The sequence below is a fragment of the Botryllus schlosseri genome, chromosome 4, assembly GCF_051294905.1.
Source record: "Botryllus schlosseri isolate E-star chromosome 4, Bs_hap1, whole genome shotgun sequence".
Taxonomy (NCBI): Eukaryota; Metazoa; Chordata; class Ascidiacea; order Stolidobranchia; family Styelidae; genus Botryllus; species Botryllus schlosseri.
Genome location: NC_137239.1, coordinates 19,887,386 through 19,909,741, shown reverse-complemented (window position 1 = coordinate 19,909,741; position 22,356 = coordinate 19,887,386). Strand labels below are relative to the sequence as shown.

Below are 22,356 nucleotides of genomic sequence, written 5' to 3'. Positions count from 1 at the left end.
ACGAAAAATTGTAGGATTTCAACCAACCCTATGCTTTCTACTTGCCCGGTACCTGAGATGCTCTGGTCTTCTTGTGCCGGGATCTATCTATGGATCAAATGATATAATGATACAACACCGATTCATTCAAAATGTTATGTGTCATTTGTCAGCGATGTTATTGTCGAGCACACATCTTGAAGTAACATAACACAACCTATATATTCTCTTCAAATGTTGAACAAATGTGCGGACGCTGCTGGCACTCATATAGAAATGCCATTCACGAATATGCACGACACAACATATTGGCGCGTTGCAATAGATCACACAATGGAATTTTGCATCGCTACAATGACGATGTTGCGCTTTCACATCGAATCTAAGATCCATCAGTGCATGGGTCATAACTCATAACCGACGCCAGCAACGGAGCCATTTCACTAACATTTTCCAGTGTTTAAGATGTTGTGACATCTTTTAAATAATGGGTGGACATTAGACACGCCCTTCTAGCTAATTTCTACTTGAAAAGCTGCAGAGTAAATGGCTTGGCTTGTGTGCCAGTAACCAAAACAATGCTAATGTGTCAAAAAGTCTGCAGCCAGCTGTTAGGATCAGATCAACTCAGTCATGATTAGGGCAAGTTTTTGTTGCACTAAAATCATGAGAAAGGTGCAGTAAAAAGTTGCATTTATAATATTCAATTGAATAGTATATTCATATTGAAATGAACCTGAATATTTTCGGCTGACACTCGTCAGGGGTAATCGTCAGCAACTAGTAGAGAATTGGAAAGAACATTGTATATCAACAACCGTATCACAAAATATGACGTCACCAGCATGAAATTTCGTGAATGAGAGAGTGTTCAATGTACTATTTTTAGGTGGTACACTAACTCCTTTTGTTGTCAATTTATATATCAATATAAATCAATATCAATTTATTAATATTTTCTTCATTTCAAAACATCACAAGACTGCAATACAATGAAAAGCTAAGATGGCGTCGAAACGATTTGGAGTAGTCTTTGAAATCAGACACCCACCTGGGCCTAGGCGATGTAAGGAAGAGGTACGCACAGCACATTGAATGAAAAATAAAGCGACATCCTCGAAAATCGTTATAAACAGATATTGCAAGCTGAACTGAACACATGTTGAATCCATCCTGTTCTACTGCTAAAGGAACCAATACGATAAACTATAGTTACGCTATAGGGATCATAGGCGCCGAACCTGGGCATGCAAGGCATGCCAGGCATACCTAGACATTTTTTTAGGTATGCGGCATGCCTAGAATTCGGTTTGGCATGAATCGGCATAAACCCCGATTGTGTTATTTAGAACGAATCGCAATGTATTTCCGTTTACGACATTACCTGCTACCGCTTATGTGAGCGAGGTAACCCGCTGCGCGCGGCCAATTAGCTACAAGCGCGTTGCCAATTAACGAGATTTGTCTGTGCACACTGCACATTAGGGTTGTTCAGATTTGGGCAATTTTTTGGAAACTTGTTTTGCGTAATTCCAAATGATAGTGTAGTGCATAAAAACACCTCTAAAACCGATTTTGGTCATTTTCATCGCGGTCTTCCCTGCGCGCAAAGCCCCCAAAGACCCACGGGTCAATTCTCCTTACTTCTGACGATCCACCAGAGTGTTTACGTCATATCTTTATCTGTAGTGTTGACCGTGTCACTGGTTTGGAGCTTTTGTGAAGTTATCAGTTCAAGACGGCTATGTAAGGATGGGAAATATATCTGTATTATTAACTGTACTGAAATGCAGTCCTATAAATGCCAGATGAATCTTCGTTATACCATGCAGAACCGGTATATCGTGTTCATGGGAAACATGTATTGGTAGCACGTTTGTTATGAATCGTACACCGAAGAAACACCATCGTGTTGTGATTGTGAGTCGAGCTCGAGAACAGATGCACAGACATTTCCAGCTGGTGTTAAGCTAGTAAATGTTACTGGAAGGCATGTAATATGTCAGTAATCTTTGCCTCAATTTTAGTGTTACTGTAAAATACTGAGTTATCCAATTTGCTGGTAGGCTAGAATTTGGTTGAAGAAGAATGTCTGAGACAAAGCGGAGAAAGGTTGTGTCGGACCCACCAAGAACAAGATCGAAGTCTGGTCATTGTTTGATTGGATATTCATCTGAGTGTATTATTCACTCCAAGTTACCCACTCTACGCCAAGTTCTACAGTATTTGCTGTATCTGAAAGAGGAATGCCCTAAAACGGCCAAAACTCAGGATTGACCGATAATGAAGCAACTATGTTGATTAGTGCCTTCATACAGGCATGCGGTGGGGACTTAAATGACTTTGTGCTATCCAGGTCAACTATAAAGAGACGTAGAGAACCTAATCGTCTTGAGATTTCGCATGAAATATACGAGTCATTTCAACAAGACCTACCGAATCATGCTGCTATACACTGGGATGGAAAGTTGACAGAAGACAGGTATGGAACAAAGTATGAAGCATTGCTGTTATTTTGTCTTCGCATCCTTTGCATACCAATGGAAAATTACTTGGAATTCAAAAGATTGAAAATGCCACAGGAGAGGTCCAAGCTAAAACTGCATTTGATTTGATAACGACTTGGAGTTTGCAGAATTCCATTGCCACGTTGGTATTTGACACGACATCAAGGAATAGTGGATGGAAAAAAGGAGCTGCAAAGTTACTGGAAGACCGCCTAGGTAAATAAATGTTGTATCATGCTTGTCGCCATCATGTATTGGAGTTGGTGGTAAAGAGTGTCTGGACAATCATTTTTGGACCTGAAACCACAGGTCCTGAAAATACATTATTCAACAATTTCAAAAAAACAACTACCGATAAAGATGTTGCTGAATCTGCTCTCAATAAGTTGAAGAAGCATCCATGGTACATTGTGGAAGAAACTTTGGTTTATGCCTTGTTCTCAGAAAAAGAAAGTTGCGATACCAGAAAAAGCATTGCAAGCCGCCTACTGAAAGTTGAAAAACCGCAATCTTATCGACGCGGGCCACGCATTCTCTCATCAGAAGGGACTATGGAGGATAACACCACTTTGGCTGATTTAGTGGGCCCTCAGTCATGGCATTTGTTCAACGAATTTGAGTGTTCTGGAGAATGGTTGAATCAGCCTGTGGAACAATGGCCTAAGTATGAAACATACAATGAAATGAGCCATTTTGTAAGTAATGTCAAAGTCGTTAATGACGCTGCTGAACGAGGAGTTAAACTCAATACCGACTTTGCTTCGATCATCACAGATGATGAGCGCCAAAAGAAAAGTATGCTGCAAGTTGTTGAGCTACACCGTCAGAAGTATCACAACTTCAATAAATCCACACTGAAATCCTATGAGCCTGCCTGAGACTAGAGCCTGTTGTTATCCACTTTTTGTTTTTATGCTTACCTAATTCTCAACATGTTCTTCAATGATAATACCTGTCTTTTCATCTTTCACAATTGTCTCAAGTCACGTAAATGGTCGGCCTACTATGTCCGGATTTGTGTTTTGCCTTATTCTGCTTTTCAAGTTTGATAATGAAAATTTCCTTACAATAAATTCATCAAGTTTCAGAAACATAGTCTGTGCCAGATTTCTTATGTTAACTCAGTTGTAAGCACATACCATAGTGGGTGACGACAATGACTAATATGTATTGAGATTGTTTCTGTTTCCGTAAGAACACCGGGAACGTTTTCAGACAGAATGCATTGGTAGTTGAGGATCAGGACCCCCATTTAGACTTACCTGTCATGATCATTTGAGAAGAAGCCTAGTGTCGTGAGCTTTTGACATTTGCATTCTGGCCGTATTCGCTACTGTGACAACGTCTTGGACAGGACAGGTCTGAGTTTTTGTGTTCGGAGGTGGTGGGGGAGGGGGGGGTGTCAACTTTCTTTCAGACGTATTAGATACTGCAAACCTGATGCGGATTAGGTGAATTGAAGCTACTATAAAGGTGAAATTACATTCATATACAATATGTCTTTGATTAACATTTACAGAGTTGAAACCGGCTGGAAATGCCTGTATTCGTTCATTTCATACATAGGCCTACCACCCGGCTACCTATACCAAATACAGGAAGGTGAAACACATTTGGCATGTATAGGAATGTAGGTATGTTCAATTGTCAAAAAGATAATTCAACCTGATATTTCCCAGCTCTACTCGGCCGTTTTCTACCGCAAACTTCACAAAAGCTACAAACCAGCAATGGTGAATCGTCGCTAGTAAGGAGAATTGACCCGTGGGTCTTTGGGGGCTTTGCGCGCAGGGAAGACCGCGATGAAAATGACCAAAATCGGTTTTAGAAGTGTTTTTATGCACTAAACTATCATTTGGAATTACGCAAAACAAGTTTCCAAAAAATTGCCCAAATCTGAACAACCCTACTGCACATCCTGCACAATGTAACGCGACGCGATCTCCCGCTGACATGATCGCGAAATTGTGTCATTGATTGCCGTGCGCTCGGCAATCATCGCCTGCGACGCTTGCCTGCTTTATCGCGTCTCCTACAAGCCTAGTTTCACTCGCTTGAGCATGATGAACAATCAAATCAGCAGTAGCACTATCGCATCTGCATTGGCGCACACAATATTATCGCTTGCCTACACAATCGCATCTGCAACAGGCCTGGTACGAAAGATATCATCGCTGGCCAACTATCGCGTCTAGAGCCGAGCATGCGTTGGCTCCCATCTCTCGAGCCTAGCATGCGTTAGCTCCAATCTTTCGATGGCTTGGTGACAATGCCGTTAGGTGTTTGTTGGTTAGCGATTGTAATTAAAGAGCGACATCGCTGACCTGAATGACATCGAATGTCCGCAGACATGTGCGATTGTGAGTGCGCCGTGCATGCGTAAGTGAATTCCGCTAATACCTAAACATAACCATCAGAACATGTGTGTCAACTGTCAAGGCTTGAGTTGTAAAAGACGAGAAAGGTTTTAACAACCTGAAATCGGTGCCATTATAGAACAGATTCCATAACAACTCTGACATTTTGCCTTGCTCAAATCGTCGCCGAGGTTACGTAATACGCGTTGATAAGCGGCGTATTCAATTGTTCGCTAGCGATCAGGGACTCGCTAATTGACAGCACTTCCGGACTCGTTGACTAGCTTATCATACGCGCAAGTTTGTTAACACGAAGATATTGCATAATCGGCATTTATGCAGGCACTCAACCCTCATGAATTGATGCTATATTATCCCTAATTATCAATTCCGTCGGATCATGACGTCATTCCTCTGTGACGTCATCGAACTCGCATGCCTAACGAAAATTAGCGTTCGGCGCCTATGATAGGGATAGCTTATTATGACATCACATTACAAGTTGCTCATAGTTGATATGAACAACCTGTTTTGAAGCATTAACATGTGTATTTATTGTGAAAGCTAGCCTGATAAAACGTAAATTCTGTTTAGATAAAAGAACTATTGTATGATTGCGTGGAAGAGACAAGCATTGATTGGTCGCTCATTGAAGCTTTTGTAAAGAAATATCAAGTTGGTCCTTGATTTGATCATCGACTTATTGATAGTTGAATCCATTTTTGTCCCAGGTCGAATTTCTGAATATTGCTGTGAATGGCAATGTTGCAATTGGTGAATACAATGTACTTTCAAGACATGTGAATGGCATTTCTGGTTGTGGTATCCATGTCAGTGTTCACTGGATCTCCATTGTGTATCAAGCGGAGGACATTCGGTCAATGATTGAAAATTTTCGACGGAAGGAAGTAATATTTAGTGCTTTTATCTTCACACTTGCATATCTTGAAGTTCTTCTGCCGCCCTAGATCGGATATATCAGATGCCGGTTGTGCTATCCTGCATCGCTAAATGACATAACTCTTCTCGTCGCCCATTCAAAGAAGCTAACCCTGATATTGGATGATGAAAAGCCCAGGTTGAGTGAATATGTTCTGAAAGAAATTGAAGAGATTTCCAGTCAGCTGTGCACTGAGTTGGAAGTTATGCACTGTAAGTCAGGTCAATGAATTGTGCATGCAGTTGATGCTACCAAGTTGAGTGTGAATTTTTACTTACTTGGTCTGGTTCGGTGCCAGCAGGGTTGTAACCAAGTCACAAGGCACCGAGTCACTAGTCAATCTCAATTTCATAGTTTTGACTCGAGTCAAGTCGAGTCATTTTCAATTCACCGCTGAGTCAAGTCCGAGTCCAAGTCAGCGAAAAGAGGGTCGAGTCCGAATCACAGTATTATGACTCGAGTCGAGTCCAAGTCATTGTGTTGACTGCTCAGTTTCTGTTAAAAGTCATGTTAAAATCCCTCTTTTATAACTCTATTTGGTGATATCGAATGGTTCGATGTTATAATATACCAATTTTCCCCACTTTCAGCATTTTCTGGTCGCATTTTCAAGTACCAGTACCAACAGACGAAATCCCATTAGTGTGTTAGTTTGGAATTACAATGAACTGTCGGTCTTGGCCGTCTGAGTCTCGAGTCAATGACTTGGCTCGAGTCATGCGCAATGACTCGGGTCCAAGTCGAGTCAATACACAGATTGACTCGAGTCGAGTCATTTCCATATTTTGGAAAAATGACCCGAGTCAAGTCGAGTCATCAGAAAATCGTGACTCGAGCCGAGTCATGACTCGAGTCATTACAACCCTGGGTGCCAGTGTTTCAATAATTCAACGTACGTATTTTTTTGGAATCACTCGTCTTGTACTGGGGTGGGGTCTCCACATCATATGACCCTAGGCGTCGCAGATGTATCTAAATGCATTGATTCAGATCATAATTATGTTTTGACCTTATCTTGGGTGTCTCATATTCACTAACACTGATTCAACGATGCACTATTCTCCTCGCTAATGCATGGCAATCGACGTTTCCGGGATACTAATGCCCAGGTCGAGTTGATGCAAACGCCGATCGTGCACGCATCTCCTTGGTGAGCTGCTAATGGGGGGACGATTTTTCGAATCCCTCGATGGCGCATGATGACTTATTTATGGATAAAATTGGCGAGAATGTAGGAAAGGTCGAGCAATGCAGTATTGCAGTATGTCGTCAACTACTCTCAGTGATTTTGTCGTATAAAAATATTTCTTGAATACAAGACCAGGGTTGTAATGACTCGACTTGAATCCATCTCAAGTCGTGATTTTTTGATGACTCGACTTGACTCGAGTCATTGTGCATGACTCGAACCAAGTCATATGACATGAGACTAGGATAGGGGTTCTCAAAGAGTGGGCCATAGGAGTAATTTGAGGAGGGCTACTGAGCTATTTAGATAATTGTAGTGAGCAAGTGACACGTATGGATTCACAATGTACAAATCGAAAATGGGAGGGGAAACGGCCGCATTTTCCCCCCGGCTATAACAACCTATGGCCAACAGCAACGAAAATAATTTCGATTATATAATACCTGTATTGCTGAAATAACCCCTGGTTATGACAACACACGTCCATAAGCAACGGAAATTATTTTGAATATATAATAATTGGAAGTTAATGCTGAAGTAACCATGTATTCAGACAGTGTCATACGTCGCATGCCCTTGAAAATGGGGTGAATTAAACGCCGACTGAAGTGCATTTGATGTCGATTTATGGTAGGCCCACGTCGGCAGGTCGTATTATTGTAAAATATAAATAGCCACAGTTGCAATTTATTATCGACTCCCTGTGAAAGTATACAACACCACCGACACGAATTGCAATGGATTTAGGTTTTAGCGTAGCACATAAAGTTTGGATTTGGTCTGAAAGGTTCGGCCATGAAGTCATTGCACGGGTAACATGAATTGATTGTATCATTGGATTTCATGTTTTGACATCGGAACTGCCATAGGTAGGCCTACAAAACGTGCTATGTACGCACACATTGTACAGCTAGCATACTAAAAAAAATTTCTCCACTTCTCTGTAGTATCCCATTCATCCAAGAATTGTTCGAACGAGGCCCAGAATGATTACATTATACCCCATCATAGTGGAACTAAAACCCCAATCGCACAGTGAATGCGGGGATTGCATAAGATGCAGAAAGGACTCAAATCCTATCAGCAATTATGACAGCAATATTCTGACATCGACACATACTCCATCAAAGTGGTATATCCTTTGAAAATTATGGAATACGCGGTTGAAAAGCATTGATATGGAAATAAGAAGAATAACGCTGATAAAGTCCCGTATATTTTATTGACACCATACTTTCGTTTTATCTTCAGATGGGAATGGAGAGACTGGTGCCTGGCAGATAATTGACACCAGATTTCAGAGAAAGAAATCATCATCCCTCTGCTGCAGGTAAACTCATGAATGGACTACACATAGAACACTACACTACAGACTAAATATGATGACAATAGTTACAGTCAATGGTATGATTCACAAACTCCCCATATATTTGAAAACTATTTTTAACTGCCAAATAAGCGTCCCATAGTTTATTAGACAAGTCCATGGCTTTTGTCATTTGGAAAATGTTAAAAATGCTGCATTGTAATGTCTCATTCTATAGATTATATTGAATGAGCTTGCAAAAAGCCCACAGAAAAGCCGTTAAAGATTTTGTGCAAAGCGTTTGTGCACATGTGCACCAGTAGAACTAAAGATATATCCGAGAAATAGTCGGTCATATATGCTTGCGATTACGCCAGTAGGCTACTCCTGTTTTTCCGGGTTAGGTAAAGTTTAATAGTCGTCGCCAAACTGGTGTAGCACACCATGCGAGATGGATGTTGGGCACAATCCTGTATGCCCAGAAGATGTTATATGGGCCGAACAGATTGCTTACATTGGACATCTGAAGAAGTGTAACTTCCGCACGGCTTCAATGTGTTTTAGCTCTTTTTCATACCCCTGTCAGGTCAGATTTCATTCAAGCATTGGCAGTGATGCAGCCGGTTTATGATTTTAGACTCATTCAGGACATGCTAAGCTACAAGTTAACTGTCTTTTGGCTAGTTATTCCACCAAAGTGTGTGCTTAGCATTACGTCTTTTTCTGCTGCATCGTTGAAGACTTCAACAACACTTATGGCAGAATTCATTTTGCCGTAAGAACTGATAAGTGACAAGCATAAACAACCGATTCACCCAACCCCCGGAGCATTGAAAACTTCCAATTATATACCTACCGCCCAATACGATCAGAAAAAGTACATTGTCAATACTAAGATTGATATTTGTATTCTATGATGTTGGATCGCTTCTGAAGCAAAAGGTTTGTTCGCCACTTGCATAATTGCCTTTGCAATATTCCGCCGCGTGTTTCTTTGCTCTCCCTCGATGAAAACAAGGCACGTAGAGTTTCCTTCACAATAAACCATTCAATCTTTCGGAGTTTTCGTGAAACAGCTGTTGTTTGTTCGTGATGTATTTCAAGACACAAGGCCTGAATGAATCTTAAATCATTATCCGCCAACTAACCTACAATGCGCTCACAGAATCACCGCCATTAGCAGACTCCTTTACCACCTAATCAACAAACCGCTGCCTTCGTGATCATTAAAGCATAGCCGGCCAGCCAATCAAGAGCCCTGATTTTGTGATAGCTAGTCTCCGCGCCATTCTATGGTCGCTATCATGCCCACTTTTCGGCTACTACTTTCAAACGCTTAGCACAAAATCTTAACGGCATTTCTGTGGGCTTTTTGCAAGCTCATTCATGTTTTTTATCAATAATCTACAGAATGAGACATTACAACGCAGTATTTTTACCTTTTTCCAAATTTTGAAAGTCTTTAAACTACTTCAACGTAAACAGTGTTGGAAGTCGAATACTTACGTTCTGAATTTTCAATTTTCTCAAAATAGAAAGCAATATATGGACTGATTCCACAACATTTTCATGAGTAAAATGATATTACGCAAGTAATAATCAAGGATAATCCAAGGATTATCAACAAAAAAACTCAAATAACTCCGCTGCTACTAGTTGGAATTGAGTCAAATTTATTTTGAATCATCTTTGAAGACAGCTCAACAATTTCATGGCGTTGACAGAAAAAATTGGATTTTTTTTTAAATTTTCCCTAATGAAATAAAAATTTTAATTGGATCTGCAGAGTCGTATACTTGTTAGAATTGAACCAAATTTGGTGTGCAGCGTTTTTTACGGTGACCTGACAATTTAATCAGTGAATGGCTGGAATCCTGGGGGAAAAGGCTATTTTTGAACAACCCTAGACTGCATAGGTTTCATTGCTCACGATGTTTCTGCGAGTGCAGACGCAAAGTCGCATGTTGGATGACACATTCTCTCATACTTGCAAACATAGTTAGACTCAATTTTGTAAAGTGGTCGTATTTTTTATTTTCAGGAGAGGGCACCAATATTAAAAGAAATAAAGCAAGTAAATCTGCTACGAAATATTCTACTTTATGGTCATATATGACGATCTACCAATAATGTGACTGATCCGTGGCTACACCAATGCGTTGGAACTGATATTTTAGTCATCAATGCTCCACAGTTCGCGGTCAGGTTAATCTAATTTGCTGTAGGCCTTGCAAGTTCACAATAAGTCTCCTGGATAATATATTTATATAAATATATGACTAATTCCGAAAATTACCCATGGTTTACCCACTATTGAATAATATATTCATATTTAAATAAACCAGAATATTTTCGACTGACCTTTGTCAACAACTAGTAGAGAATTGGAAAGAACATTTCATTTCATTTCAACAATCGTATCACAAAACATATCGTCACTGGCATGAAGTTTTGAATAATCAAGACGTTTTAGACTACTTACACTTCTACTTGAACAGAATTACTTAATTTATACAATTTGAATGGTAGAAAGTAGTTTTGCAATGAGTTACCAGTTAATTGTCAAGTATGCGTGTATCAAGGTGACTGGAGTGGATATGATTCGAAATTTGCCTCTATTTTAAGAGTCATTGGTCATTATCAGGGTTGTAACCAAGTCACATGGCTCCGAGTCACAAGTAAATCTCACTTTTATAGTTTTGACTCGAGTCATTTCAGTTCACCACCGAGTCAAGTCCGAGTCCAAGTCAGCGAGCAGAGTGCTGAGTCCGAGTCATGGAATTATGACTCGAGTCCGAGTCCAAGTCATCGTGTTGAGGTTGACTGCTCAGTTTCCAGTTGAAGTCTTGGTAAACCCACTTTTTATAACTCTGTTTGGTGATATCTAATGGTTCTCATTTATAATATACCAATTTTCCCCACTTTTAGCAGTTTATGGTCGCATTGTCAAGTACCAGTACCAACAGACGAAATCCCAATAGTGTGTTGGCTTCGGAATTACAATGAAATGTCGGTGTTGGCCGTCTGAGTCTCGAGTCAATGACTTGGTTCGATTCATGCGCAATGACTCGAGTCAATAAACAGAATGACTCGAGTCGAGTCATTTCCGTATTTTGAATAAATGACTCGACTAGAGTCACGATTTTCTGATGACTCGACTCGACATGACTCGAGTCATTACAACCCTGGTCATTTTACGATAGTCGCGAACACGCCTCTTGCGATTTTGATAGTAGCCGGCTTCGGTTAACTGCAAAAAGCGTGCGACCCATCGACAAAATTTATTTTCTGAATCTACTTGCACTGGTACTATTCAGACCTTTCATTTTGTATTTCCATATGTCACTACATATGTTTTGTAACCGAGTATATATTTACGGCGTTACTACAGCTTCTTCTCAAGTAACAACGCTGATTACTTTGACCGCCTCAGTAAAACAGGCCCCGATTCTGAAAGTAAATTCTGAAATCATTTTTGTGCCTATTGTCAGGAATGGCACTGGCGGAACCACAGGTTCGAATTCAAGACAGGAAATCGACGTTGCTGAATGAATGCGAAAATTGGTTGATGAAAATCCTGGCAAGAGTATATCCGTGTTTTTGAACCCGCAAGATGGGTCTACACCGCATTTTCGAATAGACGTAAAGTTCTATTGAGTGAGAATTCACCGGCTCCACGACGTTGGGCTTCAGGTATTGGGACACATGCCTGGGAACTGCGGACATGGTAGCTGAGCCCTGATGATTGCCCTGCGTGTCAATCGGATCAATGTAGCTGTAAAGGTGCTATAACAGTGACACCGTCGTTAGAGCAAAGGTGTCTCGTGTTTTATGCCAGCAATCATTTGCCAAGTGTTGACAATCACAAGGAATTATTGCGTTCGGCGGATATGATCTCTAATGCTTCTGCAATTAGCAAACTGTCGGGGCGGTATTGGATTTTGTTTCACTATTTACGACGTTTAATTAATTAATACTCTATCGTGCTACGGGTACTACGGCTGCTTTGACACGTTTTTCTAATTTTGCTCTGCAGCAGTGAATTTCAGTTGCCAACAGAGTACTTGGCGTTCTTCATTGCTTCAAGTGTAACATATCGTGCATATCATCATTGAGTTTCTGTCGTTGCCTGTTCTTTACACTAGTAAGTTTATGCCGTTGGTAGCTGCCAGAGGAAGATGCTTTAACCAATCTCAGCTTATAGAATGTGACAATTCTTACAGTAGATGTGAAAAGGGTTCATCCATGTAGCCTAAATCAGGATTTTGTATACTGGGGTTTTGAGGTATAAGTATTAGTTTCAGGGAGCGGTGCTAAAACTACAAGATGGATTGCAACGAGTATGTTCGCCTCATGTGAAGAATTAGAAAGACAGCGGTGAAAGTTCCGAAAGAAAATGAGATTACTCGGCAAAATTTCAAAACCGCTCCGAGGTACAGCGAGATATATTTCTTGGCGGCAGCCTATTTCTGAGCAGAGACTGGTGGATCAAGGTGGGTGTCTGATTTCATGCTAATTTCGCCGAGTGGTTCGTCATCTTACTGCACCAAACGTTCGCTAGTCCATCTTTATAGCTGGACGCAGTTTTCTTTCTGGTGTTTCAACACGGCACTTTCTAATTCCTCATATGGGCTGAACTTACTCTCAAATCCATTCTATTGTTAACTGGACAAATTCAAACAGCCCGCGAAATCATTTGTCCGGTTCTGAAGAAATAGCGATATAATAATATCGGCAGCCCTCAAGTTTTACCACAACTGCTATTGTAACATCATAACGTCTAACTGTTACATTTACCATGCCCTGAAAGTCTACATGATAAAGACTGATGCCGTAGGCCCCAAAACAAGAGAACCGACCGTACTATGTGGTGTTCGTTCATATAATCAAAATCGATGAACTATTTTGTATAATGCTTTGCTTGATTGGTACGACATATGTTAGATGGCATACACAAAATTGTAATAGATACGATCTTTGTGTGTGTTACTATATCCACAAACGCTATTTTGTATGACACTTGCTTGATTGGCACGACACGGAACATCTTCGGTGGCACAAACTAAACTAATAATTGTAATAGGTATGATCGAGGCAAACAAAAATTGATCCACGGGAGCCCGACGAAGTCTAGAAGCTGATTACAGCACGTAGGCTTTCACCTTTGTGCATCAAATCAAACGACTCGTTGATCCTCTCAAGCGACATGGTGTGGGTGACAAACTCGTCGACCTTCAGCGTACCAGCCATGTACTCTTGGACGAGTTTCGGAACACTTTCCACACTCTTCCACCCACCGAACGCCGTGCCCTTCCAAACTCTGCCGGTGACCAACTGAAACGGCCTGGTCGATATTTCCTGTCCCGCGCCAGCGACACCGATAATAGTGGACACACCCCAGCCTTTGTGACAAGCTTCCAGCGCGGCACGCATGGTGTGGATATTGCCGATGCATTCAAATGTGTAGTCACATCCACCGTCAGTGAGAGATACAATCACGTTTTGGATTGGGTCAGTGAAATTTTTGGGGTTGATGCATTCAGTAGCTCCAAATTGCTTTGCTACTTCGAATTTGCTTTCGTTAATGTCAACACCAATGATTCTTGAAGCACCGGCTACTTTACACCCCATTACAGTGGCAAGACCCACAGCACCTAACCCCCACACTGCGCAGACTGACCCCTTTTCGACACCAGCAGTATTGAGAGCAGCACCGTATCCTGTCGAAATTCCACATCCCAACAGACACACTTTATCCAAAGGCGCTTTTTTATCCACTTTGCACAAGGATATATCGGCAACCACCGTAAATTCACTGAACGTAGAGGTGCCCATGTAGTGTAACAGATCTTTCCCCTTGCATTTAAACCTGGTTGTTCCATCGGGCATGAGACCTTTGCCTTGAGTCGACCTCACCTTTTGGCACAGATTTGTCTTTGGATTTCGGCAGAACTTGCAATCTTTACACTGCGGTACGTAGAGAGGAATCACATGATCTCCCGGTGCGAAATCGACCACACCTTCTCCAACACTTTCAACAATACCAGCGCCTTCGTGTCCGAGGACTACAGGGAATCCGGCTTCTGGGTCGGTGCCACCGAGGGTGTAAGCGTCAGTGTGGCATACACCAGTTGCAAGGACCTTGAGGCGAACTTCGTGAGCACGTGGCGGGGCTACTTCGATCGTTTCGATGGTGAGAGGTTTTCCGGCTTCCCAAGCCACTGCCGCTTTGCAAGAGATGGTTTTGCCAACAGTAGAATCTGACATGATTATTAATTGTTTGATATACTGAATAATAGAACACCTGTCCCGTTCAAAAGATTGTACGCATGAAATCGTTTGTCAATATAATGTGGTTATTATCCAAGAAAAGCGTTTGAAAACTGGCGGTAAATGCAATTCAAACTAACATCAACTGGATGGCAGGTTACGTTCAAAATAATGCATTGCGTTCAATTGATACTACTGGTGATCAGGGAAAATGCGTTGCCTATAAGTCGAGATCCTACATCGATATGCCTTTTCCATGTCTAGTATTGCACAAGGACCTAGGAGTAATGTGATTTGAAAATGTCTAATTTTCATGCACCCAAAAAGATGCAGACGAAATTGCATGCTAGCATGTACGACGGGTTGGAATCCCGGTATGTTTACCGTAATATATTTGGCGTGCCAAGGTTTTCTGCATCACACCTCGGTGTAGGCCTAGTCAGTAGAATCTTCGGTGTGCAGTGTGCTAGGACTTATCAGCAGTCAAGTAATTTCAAGATGCCATAAATTCACACACTCCAACATGCAGATTTATATGTATGCTAACTAGAAGCGCAACATGTGTTCCTGTTGAGCAATCATGAGAATTAATAGCAAGCTGAACAAACAAGCAAGTTTTATAAAAGGAGCATCCCTTCCGGTTCCCAATAGTCAAATGCCTCATGCCAATAGAGAGCAACTTCTAACTGTACTGGGATAGGTGGATAATTTCTCCACTTGTAGCAGTTTCAATTAATTATACCTACAGTCGTCCAGACTGGAATCAGTGGTTGTTTTCGTCAATAAGTTGCGCGTGACAGAAGGGTTTCTTCCATAGAATAATTAAAGAATTGAATGAAAAGTTGCGCGTGACGTTTGCCACCAATTCCACTCTGGACAGTCGTAAGCTCATAACCAACTCCTTATTCTTTCTATGGGCACAGTCTTACCATAAACGGCAGGATATGTACCAAGGCACCGTCTGCCTTTGGTATAGCACACGACCTCAACCTTGGTACGTGTCTTTGTTTTTCATAATTTTCTCCAACATCAGTTCGACTCGATCCTTCATCACTGGTTGGCCTTTCTTAGTGCGCTTGTTGATTCTCTTTTGGCGGTCTCTTTTCATTTTTTGCTTCTCGGCGCGAGCTTTTTCGCGCTCCTCTCTGCTTTCTTTCTGTTCTTTGCTTTTATTTCCTCGAGACTTGGACTTCTCGTGCGTTTTCAGCAAGCGATTAGTGCGTTCCCTCTTCGCGTCGAAACTTCGTTTTTTAGAAGCCGGCGCTGTCTCAAGGCCTTCCTTTTTGAGAAGCTTTTGGTAGTTCCTATATACGGAGCTCTTCGTCACGTCGACCGTCCTCTTTGCAGGCTTGCCCATTGTCGATTGCTCTGTCTCAGTACCTTTTATCGGACACGTGGATATGTCAATTTACACAACCGATAAGACAATCATTGAGTTTCTGCAACGCCAAGCTTTTATCGATCTATTATTAACAACTGTTGTGGCTTGTTGCGCAATTGTGCAGTGGAGCGCTCAATCACTGGCAATAGCTCAGTGGTCCAGAGCATTTTTGTTTTCTTACTATGTTACTTTACAATCACGCAGTGTAAGTAGAACTTTGCACTACATGCGTCTTCTTTATATTGTCTCTGGGCCTACGTGGGTGTCTAATTTCCAAGACTACTCCAAGTCGTTTTGTCATAATACATCTATCTATTTGCAATCTTGTGAAGTTTTGACACTTTTTCAAAATTTTCAGACTTACAATACTGGAGTAAAAACCGGGGAAATGGTAAATTTTTCCCGACTTTGTGGTTGGTTGACTAAAAAAAGGGGGGGGGAATATTGCCGACTCGGCTCCAGAAATTCTTCGTTGGTTGACTAAAAAAAGGCCAACTTTCCGGCTCCGCTCCTGGAATAGCCGCTGAAGCGTTTCTTCAGTGCTGATTTACTGTATCTCAGTCGAATTTTACCCTATATTTAACCAAAATTGTCAAAAAAGATGACAAATCCTCTTGAAAGAGGACGTATGGTAGCCCTAGGTTATAGTTATCCATACTATACTATGATTGCATAGCTCAGTGCATCCAACTCATAACCAGAGGGGGTCAGTAACGAAGTACTTCTACTTGTTCGAAGTACGCAAGTAGCTTTCCTCTACTTCTGGTACTTACTCAAGTCGATCTTATTTTTTTACTTCTACTTCGTAATATTTTGTGATCTACTTACTTACTTACTTTGCGCTATTTTCAGTTTGTCAAGTAGAAGTAGTTTAGTCCTCCAATCAGGAAGATAGCCTGAGGAATCTCGGGACTGTTTTCACGGAGGATCAACTTTTAATTTTCATAAAAGCCCATAATATTCCTCGCGCTACGCGCATAGTGGATATGGAGTGACCAGTATTATTTCACGAAAGTATCGGTGAATATAATTTAGGTAGCGGGTTGCGTGGTTCCGTTCACTCCGCATTGTCGCTCATATGAAATATTTCATCACAGTATATATGGCTCATCATAACTTTTGAAATTGATGTTTCGCAATCTAGCATTTACTTATCATATCGTAATCTTGCAGTCCATGGAGTGTCCTAATTTGGAAAAGTGGACTCGGACTTTTTTATAGTTTTAGACCTGTTCTGGACTTAAGACATGAAATACATTTTCCGCTTTTAGAAGTAGTATTTATATTTCATTTGAATTCCCAGTATCATACTTTGAGTTCTAATTAGTATCAGTTCTTTTGTCTGTATAACATATATGTATAAAGCATAAAGTGTAAAGTATAAAAGCAAGTGTAGTAATGCCTTCGATTTCCGGAAATAAGCTACACAATATGGCATTTTTACCATCCACCATATTCTTTAATAACGTTTACTAATCGCGCAAAGTGTTTACACCGTATCCTATACAACTTCTCCGTATCGATTAAACTACGGGCCTTATTATATGGGGGCGGGCGCTATACGATGATATTTTTAAAACGTGCTGTTCGAGTCAACAGAGGATTAGTATCACATTTCTATATCAATACTTTCATTTTCATCCCATGATGCGGACGAATGCTTATGCTGTCGAAAATTGGATCGCATGTACATTGTTGTGTGACTTGTTCAAATGATAAATATAACCCAACGATATAAATTGGATACCTCGTGCATGGTGTGCATCAATATGAATCAAGCTCTGCACCGTTTGCATAGCTTAATTTTCAGCTTTTCAAATCCATGCGAACGAATCGCGATCGTTTACACAACTACTTACTTACTTGAGTAGATTTAAAGTCAGTCAATTCTACTTCAAGTAGTTTCAGGTTGCTTATGAAAGAAGTACTTCTACTCGTACTTGAGTAGATTTTTTCTTCGCTACTTCTACTTCTACTTGAGTAGATTTCATGACTACTTTGACCACCCCTGCTGATGTCCGCGTGGAAGGATAATTAACTTGATGTCCGCACAATGTATTATAGTTGAACATTTATCCTTGTGTTTTTTGACATTGCCTGAATTGGTATGTATATTTTTCGAGACTGCAAATTTTTCCAAATTTCTTATAATGATGCATTGTAAAGACTCATTTTGTAGACTAAAAATGTTCACAAGCCCGCAGGAAACTCACAGAAGATCCGTTAACATTATGAAGATAGCGGTCGGCGAGTAGGCGTGGAAACGATGAAGGATCCTGATTGGTTGGAGCACGTAAAAAAGCTCTTGATTGGCTGACAGGCTGATTTTGTGATCGTTGCCGACAATACTGGTATTCTGTTGCGTTGTGTATGCTCGTCATTGCTCATGTTCAGGATCAGTATTCTATCAGTTTATTATTAAGAATTTCGTCATTTCAAAATACCACAAGACTGCAGCCATTTTTGTTAGTAGCACTGCAGATATGTTAAATTGTAATCGAGAGTCCATAATACAACATATCATCCCCATTATAGTTAATTATTTTCTAGCTGCGGAATATGTATTGCAGTGTTGTTATAGGCGTTGGGTATGTTTTAGTAGCCAATTAAGAGACCAATGGGCACAATCCTGTATGCTCAAAAGATGTTCACGTGGTCTACTAAAGTCCGAAGAACTGTAAATACTGCACTGCTTCAATTTATTTTTATTCTATTTAGTTTATCCCTGCTTGGACTGAATAAAGCATTGTTAGTGATGCAGTCGGTATTAATCATTTGCGATTCATATTCAGGACATTTTGAGTCACAAATAGATTTTAAACAAGTTTCATTAGCTGCTTCACTAACACTTTAAACTACCGCTGTTTATACCATGTGTAATTGTTTTACCGAGGAAAAGCAAAGGCAACCCGAAGAAATATTGCAAATATGCTTGTTTGCAAGTAATAGAGCTAATTTCACATAATCGTATTCGTCTTGTTTGACGATTTCGAATGCTTTGGGGATTGGTTAAAATTGAAAACCGGTTGATTCTTATTGTCACCTTTTGCAGTTCTGTCAAAGTCGCAGAAAGAGGTTTAAGCTAACCACAAACTATGCGCTGCAATCTTTACTGGAAACGTGCAGCGGAGAGAGAGTTTGTTTTAGCTATATGGAACATCATTATAGACAACAATCTTCGGCATACGAAGTCACCCGGCTCCGCCTGACAGAGTCGGACAATCAATCAATCGGTTTTATTAATATTTTCATCATTTAAAAACACCACAAAACTGCGATACAATGAAAAGATAGGAAGGTGTTGAAACGACTTGGAGTAGTCTTTGAGATCAGACAAACGCCTTGGCCTATAGGCGAAGTGAAGAAGAGGCATGCACACTGAATGAAAAGTAAAGCAGAGAATATAAAAGGCAAGCGATAAAATGAGGTGGCATGTGGCGGAAGGCTTATACATCTATATGTTGGGTCGTGGTCCGGTTATCCTGAAGGCTGACTAGTACTGATTTAGAAGAAATTGCTTGTATTTCGACTTGAATGAGGTCATGCTCGGCGACTGTCGGGTAGCCGGCGAGATGCTGTTCCACAATTGGGGTGCGGCATACTTGATAGAGCAACGCGTTTTCTTGTATTCCGTCCTGCCGTTCTTCGTTGACGTGCGTGCGCCGTACTTGTGCGCTTTTGTCTCCGAGGTGAAGTAGAGTCGTTGAAAAACACTGAACCTGCAATTCTACTTTTCTTTTTTTAAATGTGCCTTTTGCCATATTGTTTTACTGTTTTTCGTTATAATATCAAATTTTTAATAAAAATGTGACGTTTGTTGGTATAAGTAGGGCCGTAACTGCCGCACCCCAAACCTCCAATTGGGGGGGGGGCTGAGCTCGAAAGGGGCCCAAAATTATTCGTGAATTAGCATAAATTAAAGAGTATTTTTTACAAAATTTATGCAATTTTCTCAAAAGTTTTTCGCGATACGCGCGATTTCAAGGTACCAGGTATCATAATTTTGGGATACTGTTCCCCCCCCCCCCCCCCCCAAAAACAAAATACACAAGATTTATAGAAATGGGCATATCGGCGTTGACCATTACCGGGCCACGATGCACCAAGACATATAAAGTTTTGAGCCATGCAACACGCGAATCTACGAAGTTTGCCAGAACGATCGACAGCGAGAAAACCTTGGCCGAAAAGGACTGCCCTTATGCTGGCCAAAAACTTCGTTATATATACAAAATACATATAGGTTTAATTAGGCGCCTAAATGACTGACGCCGAATGTTCCTGTCTTGGCAATCTGAACCTCACAAGACAAGTACCATCCCGTAGGGAAAAATTACATGACAGAGAAGAAATACCAATTTGAAATAGTGTGCGTCTTTTAGCTTAGTACCCTACGTTTGCATGGGCGATTCTATATTTTTGATATAGACAACAGGAGGTCACGAAATAACATCATGTTACGGAGTCATACCAGCGGGCCCTACAGTTTCCATAACACCTCACCCAGCTCTACCGGTAAATCTGATTACTTGTGCAGAGTGGACAAGAAATTGATAGCAATATATATGCAATTCCCGATCTTATTCACTGATTTTATGATGAATTATCGAAAATTATCGCGCTTCGCGCTTGCTCACTAAACAGTACGGCTAATTACGTGGCAAAAGCGAACAACGTGATTGGGGGTAGGTTTATCACCCGATGGAAGCCCTAGACCCAAGGTTTTTTGGGGGGGCCTGACGAAGTGCTGTTTCGTTCCTGCCAACGGGTTTACGCCCAAAGACGTTTATTTATTATTGAGTGGTCCACCTTTTCAAACACACCTCACTCAGGTCTCCCTACAAATCTGATTACGTGAGCAGAGAGAGGATAAAAATTGATAGCAGTATGTTTGCAATTCTCGATGATATTGACCGATTCAATCATGAATTATAGAAATTTTTCGCGCATTGCGCGTTCAGGGTGGAAAAGCTGACTCAGCTAATGGCCCCCAATGCAGATGATAAGTAGCGATAAACAGTTACCAACCTGAGGGGGGTCTGGGAAGTTCGGTTTATCATCATATGGGGGGCCCAAGACCAACGTTTTTTTGGGGGGGGCTGACGAAGTGCTGTTACGGCCCGGGGCATAAGGGACAGAAGGCGACTAGCTACATATAACGAGCAGTACTGATGTTGAGTACGGTAGGTAAATTTGAGAGTATCGGTAGATTTCGGAAGGCCCAAGGCCCCGCATATAGTATAGCAGCTGTGCACTTTGTGCAGTGCACATGCGCAACGACACTGTTGTTCTACACTCTGCGCAACTAGAACATTTATCAATGGTAATTTAGCATACCTGCAATGCTACCGCTACCAACAGGAATGGATACAAACCGGCACAACACCGTAAAAACAATTTTTATACCGGCAATGATCTCAAAATCAGTCTGTCACGTCAGTGGAGTCAGCCAATCAGGAGAATTTTTCAACATGCTCCAATCAATCAGGATCTTTATTGGTTCGTGATTGCCCAGCAGTATACCAAACACACTTCATCGATTCTCCAAAGATGTCAACTGTTGACTGGAATGCAAAAAATATTTTCATTTACGCAATAACCCGTAAATTTATATTTGTCGATCCTCAGTTCAAATTTAACGTCATGGGCTATATACGAATTACTGCCAACTATCAAATTGTAGATTACTTAGTATTTAACACAATCAAGTTTACGAGATTACGTTTTAATCTTCGACGTGCACTCACGCGCTATGTTTTCCTATACTTCATGATATAGATTTACCAGCAGTTCACAAACATTTGTGGCACGTCAACATACAAAACATGAAACACTCACCCGCTTTACCGACTACTGTCGATTATAATCGTATCGGAGGATGCGTAATATGCCTCTGTCGAAGAAGGTCCAGATTGCCAGGTCGCAAAGACGGATTATTTTCTAAGCATTGATTATTTTGGAAAGAAAAGTTGAAAGATGATTGTCTTTCGCTGTAGTGAAAAAGCAAGAAATCGATTAGTAATTAATGCGAACTCGCAATGCGATTATATATTCTGGCACAATTATTACTACCCAGCCTTAACAGCAGTACATTGTACAATAGGTGTACTGCACGCTGGTTCTGTGCACACCGATAGAGCAAAATGAGTCAAGGCTACAGTCGCAGGCCCTAGATTTAGTCTGCTGTAGTAAGGGAGGTAATAATGAATGTCAGACCGTCAGTGAGTTTATTGTTGTATTAACGCCAAATGTAGATTTTCCCCGGAACTGCATGGGATTCATTGTCTTTTATTATTTCGAAAAAGGCCATTAGACTACAAAAGCCAATAGCCATGGGTGACAGCATTTCAATAATAGGCTACCGATGCAATTCATCGACCTTAACTAATGTATTTAGTCCACTGATGGCACATAGGGCCTATACCTC

General features: G+C 41.0%; 3 protein-coding genes across 3 annotated transcripts in view; 1 reads left to right on the top strand and 2 right to left on the bottom strand.

Moving 5' to 3' along the window:
* LOC145437313 (uncharacterized) overlaps positions 1-12,389 on the top strand; it is a 43,424-nt gene extending 31,035 nt beyond the window's left edge. Inside the window, exons 10-14 of the mRNA XM_080314511.1 lie at positions 5,438-5,518; positions 5,575-5,751; positions 5,812-5,995; positions 8,224-8,302; positions 11,770-12,389. Coding sequence (XP_080170637.1) covers positions 5,438-5,518; positions 5,575-5,751; positions 5,812-5,995; positions 8,224-8,302; positions 11,770-11,830 — 582 coding nt within the window. The 3' untranslated portion in view covers positions 11,831-12,389. The remainder of the gene's footprint in view (positions 1-5,437; positions 5,519-5,574; positions 5,752-5,811; positions 5,996-8,223; positions 8,303-11,769) is intronic.
* Positions 12,390-13,142: 753 nt separating this feature from the next.
* LOC145437315 (alcohol dehydrogenase class-3-like) lies at positions 13,143-14,584 on the bottom strand. Its single transcript, XM_080314516.1, has one exon. It carries the CDS (start codon positions 14,543-14,545, stop codon positions 13,409-13,411), a length of 1,137 nt encoding a protein of 378 aa, XP_080170642.1. The 5' UTR covers positions 14,546-14,584; the 3' UTR covers positions 13,143-13,408.
* A 29-nt stretch (positions 14,585-14,613) lies between these two features.
* On the bottom strand, positions 14,614-16,033 carry LOC145437316 (uncharacterized). Its single transcript, XM_080314517.1, has one exon. It carries the CDS (start codon positions 15,903-15,905, stop codon positions 15,534-15,536), a length of 372 nt encoding a protein of 123 aa, XP_080170643.1. The 5' UTR covers positions 15,906-16,033; the 3' UTR covers positions 14,614-15,533.
* Between the last annotated feature and the right edge of the window lie 6,323 nt (positions 16,034-22,356).

Bases quoted from the DNA above. Each gene is read 5' to 3' on its own strand.
- LOC145437316 (XM_080314517.1), bottom strand. From the start codon at position 15,905: ATGGGCAAGCCTGCAAAGAGGACGGTCGACGTGACGAAGAGCTCCGTA.
- LOC145437315 (XM_080314516.1), bottom strand. From the start codon at position 14,545: ATGTCAGATTCTACTGTTGGCAAAACCATCTCTTGCAAAGCGGCAGTG.